At 46.4% G+C, this 15,214-nt stretch overlaps 1 protein-coding gene across 1 annotated transcript in view; it reads left to right on the forward strand.

Moving 5' to 3' along the window:
* The window catches only part of LOC119160911 (alkaline phosphatase, tissue-nonspecific isozyme), a 90,892-nt gene extending 75,934 nt beyond the window's left edge, over window positions 1-14,958 (forward strand). The window contains exons 7-8 of the mRNA XM_075889823.1: window positions 12,113-12,403; window positions 14,482-14,958. Coding sequence (XP_075745938.1) covers window positions 12,113-12,403; window positions 14,482-14,777 — 587 coding nt within the window. The 3' untranslated portion in view covers window positions 14,778-14,958. The remainder of the gene's footprint in view (window positions 1-12,112; window positions 12,404-14,481) is intronic.
* The last annotated feature ends 256 nt before the right edge of the window (window positions 14,959-15,214 follow it).

A 15,214-nucleotide genomic window follows, 5' to 3' on the forward strand; every position in this document is an offset into this window, starting at 1 on the left:
TGGCGATAATACAGCGCCTTGGGGGACACCGCGAGGTTGTTTGTACTTTGACGATGCGCACCCAACCTTAAATCAATAGAACTCTTTTCCTCTCAAAAATATTCTCACCCACGCCAATATATATTTTGGGAGATTGTGGCTCTCTAATATGTCCAATAAAACTGAATGTTCTACACTATCGTATGCCTTACCTATATCCATTGTCACTAGAGCCGCATGTTATCTTTTTTTGCAAGCAAGCTGAATGCGGCTTTCTAAATCTGCGTGTGCACACCAGATTGAACAATCTGTTCTGAAGCCAATTCGATTTGGATTTAATATCGAATTTTTCTCCATACATATTATAAATCTTTTATGAAGCACTCTTTCGATGAGCTTCACCATATTAGATGTAAGAGAAATGGGTCGAATGTTTTTTATGACATATCCGAATCCTTGTCTTTTTTGTATCGGCACTATTTTAGCTAATTTCCACTCATACGGAATCCACGCATACTTTAACGAATAATTTACAGTGTTTAGTAGGTCACATGGTGATAATTTGAATAACATTTTTATCATAGCAGCTGTGATTCTATCCGGACCAGGAGCTGACGAGGGCAAACCTTGTATCACTTGTGCTAACTCTTCCTGTGTAACTTCAGTAACCTCAATCGTTAACACTGATTTATGTGGATCGTAAGGCTTAGTTGATGTAAATCTACACTCCAGGCCTTTAGCCATGGTTTCTAAAGATTTCTTTGTTTCTTCGAAGGACATAATCTCAAACAATATAATATTTGGAGATAGCATCAATTTACGTGATCTCATGAACCTGAAGAGTGCCATTTTGTTACAAGCTTTTGAAAGGGGATCATAATGTTTTCTATCATATTGTTTCTTAGCTAAAGAGACTGTGCGTTTAAAACTTGAAGCGTGATACTTGTAATCAGACCAGTTTTGGGGGCACTGGTTATACATAAATGTTTTCCAAGCTGCCTTTCTTCGTCGAAAATCCCGTGCACAGTCCGAGTTCCACCATAGACTATGGGTCGTGCTCTTCGCGGATTCCACAACGAATTCTGCATTTATATATGTTCTTTTGATCAGTGCACTTAGTCTCATGGCTTTTGTATCTTCTTGCTTTTCAGAATGAGTTGCCAAAGCAGATTCTAAATCTTTCCTAAATTTGGTGTAATAAATAAACACTCGAGTCTGAGAGCCTGACGTTATAACTTGGCAAGCAATCTCGAATAATATAGGCAAATGATCGCTGTTAGTAGCACAATCACACGCTTTCCACGTCAAACTAGTGAGTGATAAACTCACAAAGCTTAAATCTAAGGCTGAGCGAGACCTATCACTAATGTAAGTGGGTGTTCTTGAATTCAGACAACACAAGTTATTATTCGCTGTCCACTCCCACAATCTTTTCCCGCATTGATCAGTTCGGAAACCCCAGCACGTATGATGAGAATTGAAATCGCCGATTAGAATTTTATTTTGATAACTAGAAGCCACTGCAGCGTAAACATCGAGTATCTATTACACCTTTAGGAAAGTATGCATTCACCACCAAAAAAGGCATGCAGCCTGGTAAGGTTATTTCTAAGGCGAGAATTTCACTGTCAGGTGACATGAGCTTATAAGCAATTTTGTTTTAGGACTTATTATAATATTGATAAAAAATGCCAAACCTCCACTTTTCGATGGACGGTCCAGAAGGAATGATCTGAATCTGTTTAGTTGAAAAGACTGATGCATTGAAAGCCAAGTTTCTTGCAGTGCAATATTATCAGGAGAAAATTTTGATGCCAAATATATTAGATCAGTTGCTGCAGAGTGAACCCATCGGCGATTCCAATGAAGAATTTTAATTGACCCTATTGTTGCTCTAAAATAGCCTCAGCGATGTTCTTGTTTCGAATATTTTCTTTAAGAAAGTCAGCTTTAGACAGGGTGTTCTTCTGGTACTTTTTAGTTTTTGAATTGACAGGTGTGATGTCTTTTTTGTATAAAGGGGATATCGAGCTCTTTAGCGATCGGGGATCCATCTCCATTTCGTCTGAGTCCTTCACTTTCCTGGTAAGTTCGCATTGAGATACGCTACCTTCCTCTACTGAATCTGCAGCTACTGTAGGTTGCTGTGGCGTATCGGAGCCGTACTCCTTTGAAATTTCAGGGGAGTCACGAATGTGAAGGGCTTCCGTAGCCTGCTGTGGCGTATCAGAGTCATACTCCTTTGCAAACTCCGAGGAGTCACTAATGTTACGTGGTGCACTGAGGTAGTTTTCTGCTGTACCCAATATTTGAGCCATCTGGTTCGATAGAATCTGGGCCAAGGACTCACAAAGATTCCCAGCGATGCGCTCCATTGCCTTTTCCACTGCCTTTTCAATCGCTTCCGCAATAGGGACAGAGAGAACTTCCATTGTTGGCATATTACGAGCTGTAACACCAGCGTAGCCTTGTGTTCGTGCTTGTATTTCAAGTGCTGTTTCCTTCCGTGAACACCGTCTTCGTTCTACTAGCTCTAGAATTTGCAGTTCACGTACCTTTGCCGAACAACTAGAGCTATCAGCCGCATGACCCTCGTTACATAGGCAACACTTTTTTTATCACTCTGACAGTCGCTAGAATTGTGACCTTTCTCGCATACCTTACACATGACCGCTGATTTACAACCTTTCATTGTGTGACCATAACGCCAACACTTTATGCATTGTAGCGGACGAGGAGAGAGCGGCTTTACTGTGTAAATTAAAGGCCAGGGCTTAATTTCTGATGGTCGGACTGATCCCGCAAACGTCACAATTACAGACTCAGTTGGTATTTTGTTCTTATCAGTCACCCGTCCACACCGATAGACTGAAATAGCACCTGCTGGCGAAAACAGCTCTAGTACTTCGGGGGGTGGCATGTTGGCATCGACGCCACGCACTAGACCTCGCGTACATGCTAAATGTGAAGGTATGAACGTGCTCACCGGCTGGGATGCAAACACCGAGCACTTCAGTAGATCTAGGACACAGGACTGGTCTTGCGAAAAGCACAGTATGCCTCCTCTGCCGAATTGGCGGACCTCCGTTATGGACTGGAAATGGGCCTTCACTGACCGTAGTTCCGCCTGAATGATTTTCGGGTTTTTCAGCCGAATGATGCCGTCATTGGTCGGGACTAGAGCCACTGGAACCGATGATATTCCATTGCGCAAGAAAAGGTCCACTGGCACCTCCTTCGGATCCGTAGAAGCAGACCAAAGAAAAGTCCCTGGCCCTGGTGAAGAAAAGGGCATCTTGTCTTGTCTGAACTGCACAAAAACACTGATCAAACAACTATTGCAGTATAAGAAACGATGATAGATCAAATAACCAACAACAGCTGCTTAATTTTTGGCCACACCCCGAGAGCAAGCTTCAACGTTCACGCTTGAGCACCTCCTGAGCGTCCACCTCAAGTTCATCTTCTTTATCTTCGATCAGCAAGAGTACACGCGTGTCAATATATATATATATATATATATATATATATATATATATATATATATATATATATATATATATATAATCTGCCCGATTGCATGACTTGGAGGCGTACACATGCAGAGATAATGCTTAACAATAACATGTTAATGAGCGGGTTACATAACCTGGCGATTCTAGTGATGCAGAAAACGAACACATGTGAGATTGACGACATACACGCGACAGAGAACTTTGTCGCGTTTGTCTGCAGTTGTCAGTCTCTCACATGTGATCGTCTTTTGCAGCGGTAATATCATCATGTTAAAGTGATGTGATCCAACAGAGTAAGTAAGAAGTGCAGCTGGGTGAGTTACCGTGGCTGTGAAACGACCAATCAATTGTGCATACACGCTACCGTTCAACTTACGAAAAATTGGCAGATCCCACGTACAGTGGGAATCAATGATTTACGAATCACGAATAAGAAAGATTGACATGTCACATTAAAATCAGCACAACGTTACGAGATAGAGGTAAATGTTGCCATACATGACTTCCGTGTCATGATTATCATGTTTGAATGTGTCGTTTATCGTCATCTATTCACGTCACGTGATACCAAATTCAGTATATGTGGAGCTAGCGAAACGGCCGCGAGGACGCTATGAGCGTGGTATGTTCTCATGTTCTTACATATCACGCCTGTGAAGAATATTATGTTGGCACACTCATATATTTCGTCATCCATTGACGTCACCTAACACCAAATTTGGTATATGTCGAGCTTGCAAAACGGCCGCAAGCACTTCATGAAGGGCCCAATATACTCCAATGTAGCGTAGACGCACGCACACGCTCAGCACAGCGACGCAAAAAAGGCGAAATGCGAGAACTCTATGGTCCGATGCCAGGCGCGACTGACGTGACAAGCGTCCGTCGGCGCAGCCATACGGCAACCAGTGCGGAATTTGCGCCGATGCGTAACCCAGACAAAACTTCGTCTCCCTCTTTTCTTAAGGGAGAACGCCCGACGTGCAGAAACGTGCATGTGTCATAGAAACGCAGCGCGGTGCACCAGATTGGAGAAACTTTTATTTGGTCATTTAAAACACAGATCAGTGTGTTGCGGGCAGCTCCCACGTGGGGACTGAGATGCCAAGCTCCTCAGCCACCTCGCGGGCTTGGTGGACAGCCCAGAGCTGATCTGCCAAGGACGAGCTGCGGATTGCCGCCTCCCATCTGGCAGAGGTGATGTTCGATAAATGAGCGAATTTGGTACACTGCCAGAGCATATGTTCTAATGAAGCTATTTCCCCACAATGTGGGCAAAGATTACTTGGGTATAGGTCAGGGTACATCATGTGTAACATTTTCAAAGCAGGGTTCATCCGCGTTTGCGAAAGCCTTAATATATGTGCTTGGGGCCGAGTTAGATTTTTGTGAGGTGGAGGGGAAATCCATCAAGACATGTAGAAATAATTAGTGAGCTCGTTATATGTTGTAAAGATTACCCGGTTATCTCCTTCACCGGTAGAACGCATCCCCGGGGAGGCGCGGTTTGAGAGGTCTCGCGCCGCCTCGTGTGCTGCTTCATTGAGATGGGGAGGGGAGTCGTTGATTTGTCCAAGGTGAGGTGGGAACCAACTCAGAAGATGATGCGTTATGTTTTCGCCATGCAGTATTCTCAGCGTTTGTTCAGAGACCATCCCCTTGGTGAAGGCCCGTAGTGCTGCCATGGAATCACTGTAAATGACTGCAATGTTATCCATCTTGAGTGCTAAGGCGATGGCCACCAGTTCCGCAATGATTTGGTCTTTCGTCCTGACCGTCGCTGAGCTGACGACACGGCCAGCCCCATCGACCACCACTACCACAAACGCTTTCCCATTGGCGTAGGAAGCCGCGTCAACAAATACGACCCCTCGTTCCTCGTTTGAGACTTGATGAATTATAGTCCTGGCCCTCGCTACTCTTCTTCCGATGTTGTGTTCTGGATGCATGTTTCGTAGTATAGGAGATACCGTGATATTCTTCCTGATGTTGTCGGGGATATCATTGTAATTGCGTCTGATGCCATTGGGTGTTGGCCCAGCTCCTGCACGATCATTCTCCCCGACCTTCTTGTAGATAACCTTGCAAACTGTGCTCTCTCTTGGGCTTCGGCTATTTCTTCGAGCGTGTTGTGAATGAGCTCAAGTAGACGCTCGGTGCTAGTATGTATGGGTAGGCCCAGGACCTTCTTGATAACTTTCCTGAGGAGCACAATCAGTGTCTCGGACTCTGCTCTAAACCAGTTGTGCATTGCTGCCTCGTACGTGAGGTGGCTTAGAACAAACGCATCCATCAACCTGATGAGGTTGTCTTCCTTGATCCCATTTCTTTTCTTGGCCACTCTGCGTATGAAGTGCACCACACTGTCTGTTTCCCAAGTTAAATTGGCTATAGATTTGCTGTTAGCGCCGGTAGACTCCATCAGTATGCCCAGGACTTTGATAGAGTCAACCCTCTGGATGGCATACCCTTGATTTGTATGAAGGTAGATGTCTATATGGTTTAACGGCTTTCATCCCCTGGGCGTCGGTCCCCGGCGTGCAGTCCGATACAGTAAATGTTCTGACTTACTCGAGGAGCACTTGAGCCCAGAAGGACGAAGGTACTCTTCTACGGTGTCAATCGCCTCTTGCAGGGCACTCTCAATCTGCTTCTCGCTTCCACCTGTGCACCAGATGGTAATGTCATCATCGTAGATGCTGTGCTTCAATCTTTCAATGCTCGATAATTTCTTTGACAGTCCAATCATGGCAATGTTGAACAGCATTGGTGAAATCGCTGCCTTTTGCGGTGTGCCCCTTGCTTCTAGTTCAATTGCTGTGGCCTCGATATCTGCAATTTTCATCACGGCTTTCCGATCTGTAAGAAAGGACCATACGTAGTCATAGAAGGCTTTCCCCAGACCAAGGTTGGAAATTGCTTCGAGTATGAATGAGTAGTGGATGTTGTCAAACGCTTATTCTAGATCTAGGCACAGAATGGCTCTCACGTCTCTGGTTTCATTGTCGATGACCTGGTGTTTGATAAGCTTCATTGCATCTTGTGTGGATAGTCCTGCCGTGAATCCAACCATAATGTGTGTTAATATGTCGTTATCTTCTAAGTTCTTGTTTATCCTGTGCAGTATGGCATGTTCTGCAACCTTGCGATACATGATGTCAAGAATATTGGCCTCATATTGTCCACGTTATGGGGCTTTCCTGGCCTGGGAATAAGGATCGTGCTGGCCAGCTTCCACTGCTCTGGCACCCTGCCTGCTCCCCATGCTGCGTTGATCATATTCTTGAGGGTGTCAATTGAACCGTCATCAAGGTAACGAAGGGCCTTGTTTGATATACCGTCCGGGCCAGGGGCCGACCTGCCGTTGAGATGATGCAAGGCTCTTCTGATCTCCTCGATGTTAAAGTTGCCCTCAAGACCTGGATTGGGCGTGCCCTGGTACCGTCTACTTGGTGGTGCCAATCCTCTTTTGATTAAGAGGTACTTATGCCGGAGCCGCTGCACAACTTGCTGTTCTGTAGTGCGCCCTATCTCTTTATGCAAAATTTGAGCGATAACATCCTTTTGATTTGTTTTGGTGGTGTTTTCATTGAGATGTTTTGACATATTCCATGTCTTGCCATTGCGCATCTGACCAACGACGGAGTTGCAGATTTCGTCCCATTGCTGTCTGGATAGTGCGCGACAATGTTCCTCGACTGATCTGTTTACCTCAGCTATCTTCTTCCTCAGTCTTCGGTTCAGGTGATAACCCTTCCAACAGTTCAGTAGTGCTTGCTTTGCCTCAAGAAGATGAGCGAGCCGGCTGTCCAGTCTTTCAACCGGAAAATCTGTGGTAATGGTGGAGGAGACTGATTTGATGTCCTCTTTAATCTGTTTGACCCACTGCTTCAAGCCTTGCCTCTGACTATCTTGTTCCCTTTCCATCCTTATCTTCCTGAACTTATCCCAGTCTGTGAAGTGGAATTCTCTCTGCTTTTTGCGCTCCACGGAAAAGGTACTGGCAAGAATGCAGTGGTCACTCCCTAGGTTTACAGCAAGGTTCATCCACTGGGCCTTCTTGATGTTCCTTACAAATGTAACTTCCGGGGTGGAATTCCTGCAGCAAGATGTACCAAGCCTTGTTGGTAGGCTGGGGTCCGTTATTAGGGTGAAATGAAGTTCACTGGCGCTTTGCCAAAGTCGATTTCTTTTCCCAGTGCTGTACTTGTAACCCTATGTATCATGAGGGGCGTTGAAATCACCTGCTATGAGGAGTGGACATTTCCCGTCAATATTAACAGCTTTCTTTAGAACCGTCTTGAACCCTCGCTTTTGTTCCTTTGGACTGCTGTATATATTAAGAATGAAAATGCTCTGACGGTTGCTGGTACCTGGCAGGATCTCTACCATGACGTGTTCCAACCGGCCTGCTTCTATCTTGAGGTCGTGGGTTACGTGCGTTAGTTTGTTGCATACGAAGGTGCAGACTCCCCTCCCTTCAGTATCCCCTATTACAGGCCGGAATCCAGGCAATGTTGCTTGCGGTGAAAGGGTCTCTTCTAATTATATAATATGAGACTTTTCTTGGCTGCTCCTGATATACTGCTGTAGGGTTGCTTTCTTTTTAAAGTAACCTCTACAGTTCGATTGCCAGATACAAAATGCTTCACGCAGCGCTGCCATCATGGTTATTACATGGGCGGCCAGAGCCTGATGCTGCACCTGCCGACAGGTTTGGTACCACTAGTATTGGTGGCCGAAGGGGTGAGTTTGGTGCATGAGGAGGCCTTGCTGTGTTGTGCAGATATGCTTCGACCTTCGTAATGCGCAATGTCATATGCTCTTCCAGTGCCACTACGCTTGATTGTAGCCTACCCATCTGCTCGCTAAGATCGGCTACTACTTTGCTGAGCGTGTCAGACCTCTATCGTATCTGACATGGTCGTTTGGTTGGCTTCCACGTGTACTGCAATGACTGCCCTCTTTTTTGTGGTTCTCGAGTCCCCCACGTTTTCAGCCACAGGGACATCAACTGGCTGAGGCATTGGCTGTGAAGACTGCGCGCTGGTTAGCTTAGTGAGAAGAACTTTTATTTCCTTTAACTCAGCTGATATCCTCTCATTCGATTTTGTAAATCTTCCATTCTCAGTATTCCATTCTCAGTTGCAGGTCCTGGAACGCGCAGAGCGTTGAGTCACGTTGGCGCTGGTTCGGCGCATCGGCGACAATCGCCTCCTTTGTTGTTTGTGGCGTTGCCGTGTAAACATGTCCCAAAAACGGTTTGAAAGTCCACTCACCAGCACAAAGGTGGTATCTGCTGAATTCTTGAGAACTTGGGCACACGATGGGACTGAAAACTCGGCAACAAATTCGTGAATACCACAGGAAAGCATTCTTGAAAGCAGGAGCCGATCTTCGCGCGTCCGCACTGGTCGGCCCCTAGAGCGTCTCCACCCAGCCTCTGAGAGATGTAAAAGTAAAAAATTACTTTGACGACGTACTTTAGTGCCGTTTTCATATGCCATGTACTTACTCACCTCGCAAAAAAACGTCTTTGACAATGTATTTACTTCAAACGGGACGGCTGCCACTAGTGTTCCTATTAATAAAGTCCCCTCTTACTTATCTTTTGACAGATTTAAATTTTATTGCGATAGCAATTATATGGGCACTCTTGGCTGGATTTTGCCGCCGGCGTCGGTGTCTCCGTCATTTACTGTATATGTATACGTATTTATATATATGAAAACACAAGAAAAAAAATAAACCAGAAAAAAATGGCAGCATATCCACGGGGTGAATGATGGAGAGTTGCGCGAAGCATCCGTCTGTCCATTCGTTCTTGCTTCCGTCCGTCCAAGCGTCCGTCTGTGTGACCGTCCATGCGTCCATCCGCCCGTCCATGCGTGCGTCTGTTCGTGCGTCCGCACGTTCATCTGTGCGTCCATTCGTGCGTTCTTCTATGCCTCCGTTCCTGCGTCCGCCCATGCGTCCATCCGTCCGTGCAGCCATCTGTGCGTCCGTCCATGCATATGTCTGTGTGTCCGTTCGTCCATCTAGTCAACACTCCAAGTACCACTATCTCGCATCTTTTCATCATGTATTCCGCATATAGAAGCACCACCATCCAGCGGACATTCCAAAGATTAAACGAGAGGTGGCACACGCACGCTTTCTTACGGCTTGCGCTTCGTGTCTACTCCCCACCGTTAACCACCTCGAGTTCATGGTATATACTAGTTCCCTGTATTGATGGCAGTGCGGCCCAACGCTCGCTAAACCTTTTTAAAACCAAGGAGGTTACGCTCAGCGAGTATAACGTAGCAACCCTTTCTTGTCAGATAATGCTCAGTGTACATGCCAATGGCTGCTAATCGGAAACGAGAGACAGGAGAATTCGGCTTTTAGTTAACGCGCACACTGAGATTTTTTTATTGTAAATTTTTTTGTTGATTTTGATTGTATTTTACGCTCTAACCTGCAAGGCACCACCTTGAAGGTTAGAGCGTAAGACATGTTACGCACTACTTCGAGGGACGAACGGGTGCCGTTTCAAGGAGTTTTGCCCCTAAAAGAGTCCGGAGCGAGATATAGAACATCGGGCCTCTGAATTGTGAGTGCGAGGCGTTAGCCACTGAGCCACGAAGGAGCGCCTCCTTCAACGTTCAAACGGCAAACTCTTTGTATCTACCACCTACCACTGGTGATGGGTATCTCTAGGACAACTATCATGTTTTCAGCCTTACCAGCGAGGTGGCGCAACGAGCGGACGTCGACACATCGTCAAGACGCTGTAGAGTGAGCTCTCATCCCACGTGTACTTTGCCTCGCGGAGGCAGGGTGGACGCTCACACGTGGGTTCGCTTATCTCGCAGTGAGGACAACCGTACGCCTTGGATGGCCTTGGGCTTTCTGTGGAACGACATTGCGGTAGTCACCGGGTGTACAAGTTCACTGAAATCATCGCAGTCTCTGTTTGCGAAAAAGGCGTACTTTTAGACGCAGCGCAGTGACAACTGAGGCGCTTATTCGCGTTCATATGAACCTCTGAGTACGTTTAGTGCGTCATTTGGCGTGAGATACGTGAGGAACGGTGCAGAATGGAAAGCAGATCGAAAGATCCGCTTTACATTGTGTGCCTGGCCTTCCAATTAGTTGCTGTCGCTCTCATTGCCTCACCTTTGCGGCAAAGCGGTGACTTTTTTTTAGTTACGCCTTTAATACCACCTTATCGTACTAGGGACCAATCTTGGTAGGAAGCGCACAATGTGTTCAGAGGAACACGAGACATACTTACAGCTGCTGTGAAAAGTTGTGCGCTTTCTATCAAGATGGATTCATACCAACTTGCCCGATATAATTGTTTATTAAAGTGCTTGTTACTTCATCCTCTGGAGTAATGTTTCTGAAGTGTTATGCCATGTATGCAGGCCTTCGAAGTGTAAATAAATCACACCCATATTCACTAGGCCCTTGTAAAGAAGAAAAAAAGAGCAGTTTCCGATGTGTAACGCTGCATAGCGTTTGTTTTCACAAAACGTGTAGGCATGATTAGTAGTGAGTGAGCGGGCGCGTGTACTTAGTCTCTTCGTCTGAGCCTTCAATGATACAGAAAAGTTTCACCTATGTCGGAAAAGCCTGTACATGAACTGGGAGTCCGTGAAGTTAGGTGCTTCCCGTACTGTTTTTATTTTTTAGTTTTCTCAAAGACTTCACTAGAAGGAACGATAGTCTACTCTCTGCTTTAAAGTTCCCAGAATGCGTATTCCTCGCCACCGCTGAATCGATATCTGTACACTATAACCATTTCATGAGAATCACGAAGGTTTCCTTTCTGAATGCTTTGTTGCTTGGTTGTCTCGCAGACTTGCCCATGATGCATACTATTTTTGGTGTACATGCATAACAGATGTTTTTTACCATGGGCTGGTATTGCGGGTGATTTCAAGTCTCGTAGAATATGTTATGCATCTAGCGGTCGTAAATGGTCATTTCACTGTAACGAAGGCCGGCTTGCGGCAGGTGACGGGGGCTTTCTGACTGTAGCCCATAACATGTCGGTGTAAGACAGCATGCATGTGTTTGCGTCACTGTAATACAGCAGTATGAACACGTAGCACCCTTAGGTAAGTGAGACTAGCTCCAAGTTGAGATAAAAGCTGGTGTTAGGACCACCCCAACCCGAAGCCTATATTAGGCACGACTTCCTACGCCCTAGTAAGGTGAAGGGGAAGTGAGCAGCCACATGGTCAGATAAGAACGCGTGTATCTGTCCGGAGAACATTTTCCCTATATGATATTCCCTATATGTTATCTCATTAAAAGCTACTCTGCATACAACTCCGGCTTTGTTACATTGGTATCGCATAGGATAGTCTCGAACAGTTTTAGCCAGCGTGAAAGTTCATTGTTGTTCCATATTTAAAAACCACCCTGGCTGTGTTACCTAGGGCTGGCAGGAAGATACCATGCATTTTCGCCAGTATGAAAGTTTGTCGCGGTTTAAAGTTGCGCTTGTCCTTGCTTTTTTCCCGTCCGTGTTTTCTACCCTGTAGTACCCTTATATCACGTATCAGCAACTGGCCCAATCGTCCTCCACCTTGTTTAACAATAAAAACCCACAATGTGACCCGCAGGCGGTCGCATCGACCATGGACACCACGAGAATCGGGCTGCGCTGGCGCTGCGCGAGACATCGGAGTTCAGCGATGCGGTGGCCGCTGCCCTGGAGCTGGTTGACGTGCGTGAAACCCTGGTGCTGGTCACCGCCGACCACTCGCACTCGTTCACCATGAACGGCTACCCTGCAAGGGGAAACCCTATCCTGGGATTTGCCGGAATCTCCGAGAAGGACGGTCTTCCTTACACCACACTCTCTTACGCCAACGGGCCCTCGACGACCAAGAGGAAGGCCGACGTGAACACGGGTGAGTTTACGTTCTGTGCAATGCGAGTTACCAGGGAGTTTTACAGTAACGTTTGCAAGCACTGAGGGCGTTGCTGGTATAGCGGGCGCCATACGAGCTTTAGAATAGCATTTGTCCTCATGCGAACCGCAACACACGATCGCAACGACACCGTAGCCTCGAAACCAGCGTTGGCGGGCCGCTTGCGGTCCGCACACGCCATCCGCTATCTCGGATTGTCTGCGGGCGGGCAGCGAACACGAACAGCGGCTAGCGTTACGACGCATGCGCAGTGTCAGCGACTGCACCGCAAGGGCTTGTGGTGCGCTATTCTAAGACTCCCTACTATTGTTAGTGCCGCTGAAGAACAGGGCGTCAATAAAGGCACAGGGGGTGCCATAGGGTGCGCAGAGCTTTCCATTAGAGCAATTAATATGTCACTTCAGTGCCCCCCCTCCCCCGCGTTGGTCAATTTTGGGTCAATTTTTAGAAAAAAAAACAAACAAGTGAACTTCGCTATGAATACAAAAATGAAAAGGGACGACGTGCTTCTCACAAAGGCCTACCATAGGTTCCGTGATCTTCAAAGGTAAAGGCGGAAAGTAAGCAGTTCGAATGCAACACCAGAGGTCCTCGGTGGCCATTAACATCACGCGTTGCCATAACCCTGCGTATTAAAAACGACGTGAAATGCCCCATTGAGTAAACGAGGAAAGGCGGTAGCCATAGCGCCCCACTTCGGATGATCAGGGGGAAGGGGGGCGTCTGTCTCCATTTCAAACCTCTCCTCCTTCTATTTTGCGCATGCTTTGTGCTGGGCACCTGGGTGTCTAGCGTGCTTCTCCAGCATAGCGTTCACACTAAGAAGCTCCTTCCGCATTGTGCCCTGAGTGCAATGAAGTTTGCGATATAGCCACTGCATCTGGTACTGCAAGCGCTTTTGTTTTGAAAGGGAAATGCTAATCGACAATATTAAGGAAAGGAGGTATTCTTGCAATTAGAGTGAGGAGTTTTGGAAGGTGCACGAATTATTCGAAAGGGGCGTCTGGTATTATTTTACGTTATATGCCTGAGACTGGTGTAAGTGATGCATGACGAGACATACAGGTTGAAAAGAGTCACTAAGTTGTCGGCCAGGTCTACCAGGCTAACACTGCTTGGGGTAGCGTCATCACCAACATCATCCTCCAGCCTAACCATCGTCAACAAAGAACAACCCGACATGCTTCTATCGCTACCCCTCATAGATGGGTTAACACGGCCGCATTTTTTCACAGATATCAAGAGCGTTTCTTAATAATGGTTCGTACGGCTTTTCCTTATAGCGCACTCATGCCAAGAGTTTCAAAGCAGCAGCTTCACCCGGTCATCAATCTTCATGACAAACACACTCACACCTGTCCTTTTCGGCAAAATAGCAAACTATCATTCATGAAAAGATATCTCTTTGTCATTTTTACTAAAAGAAATGGTATATCATAAACATCCAGAAGAAGTTCTGTATGATAACATCACAACAATGCGTTACAAAGTGAAATTTAATACCTTCGATATGGTCTGTGTCAAAATAGGGCAGATGCTATCCGTTGCAAGCAAGCGCGTTCCTATTCTTGATGTGTTTTCAGCAGTGCCATTTCCCTCTTGCAAGTCGGTGCGTTGAGACGCCTGGTGAGTTCTCGTTACGCTGAATATTACCTCTTGCTCTCATCTCGTGCAGACGTCATCAAGATGTGATGCCTATACTGCCACTAGGGGCGCAGTTGGTTACTGCCACATTTACTCCCACATGCATACAGCTGCTCGACGCCGCTGTTGGCACATTCCCTGACGTTGTGTTGACGTTTCTGTCGTGTGGTGCCGCTATTTAAGTAGCGACTAACTTGGGAGTGACCTACTGACATTCGTCGAAAAATAAAGGAGACCTGTCAACAAGAGTGATGTACGAACAAAGAAGCTTCAAATCTTGTGTTGTACCCCGATGATCGTTCGAGGAGATCAAGGTATCTACTGTGGAATTTATTTTCAAGCAGGACATCGTAATGATTGAAATAACATTGGCTGATTGATTGATCAATTGATTGATTGATTTGACCTCGCAGAGGCCGTGGACTACCAGCAGGTGAGCGCCGTCCCATTGCGGCTAGAGACGCACGCTGGTGAAGACGTGGCGCTGTACGCCATTGGCCCAATGGCGCACATGGTGCACGGAGTCTTGGAGCAGCACATCGTTGCCCATTTGGTCGACTACGCCGCGTGTCTTGGCGACGTCGCCCGGCTGAGATCACGATGTCAGGAGCAGAGAGCCTCTGCGGCTCCGACGGTGGCCGATTCCTCGTTAGCACGCATCGTCAGTGTGCTTGTGTCGCTGGCGGCGTCCTTGGTCATGCTGCGGTAGAGACGACGCCGTCAGCTGCGCACTCTACGTCGAACTTTTCGTACGAAGACAAGTACTGCAAGGATAGACGTTATTGAAACAGCGTTCATATCGGGGCTGGCCTCGAAGCCATTTTAAGTAAGCTCGCCCAGCTTAAAAATTGCACACTTGCGCAATCATGAAATTTTGATTTAGTTTAGGACCAATCTATTTTACACACACAACATGCAACGCCGCAGAAGCGATGCAAGGTTAGCATTTCTCATTTTTTAAAATGGGCGTCTTTGTGCGTTTTGTAGTTATAAATGATTCAACAATACTTGAGTGAGCCTCACTTAAGGCAGCTTGGTGACTTACAAATAGTAGTAATAATAAAAACACTCAAGAGAACAGCAGCAATGCGCATATTTCTTGAAAATAAGGTATTAATTGTTATTTGCTGTTTTTTTTCACCTTTA

The sequence above is a fragment of the Rhipicephalus microplus genome, chromosome 3 (genome assembly GCF_043290135.1).
Source record: "Rhipicephalus microplus isolate Deutch F79 chromosome 3, USDA_Rmic, whole genome shotgun sequence".
In the NCBI taxonomy this organism is placed as follows: domain Eukaryota; kingdom Metazoa; phylum Arthropoda; class Arachnida; order Ixodida; family Ixodidae; genus Rhipicephalus; species Rhipicephalus microplus.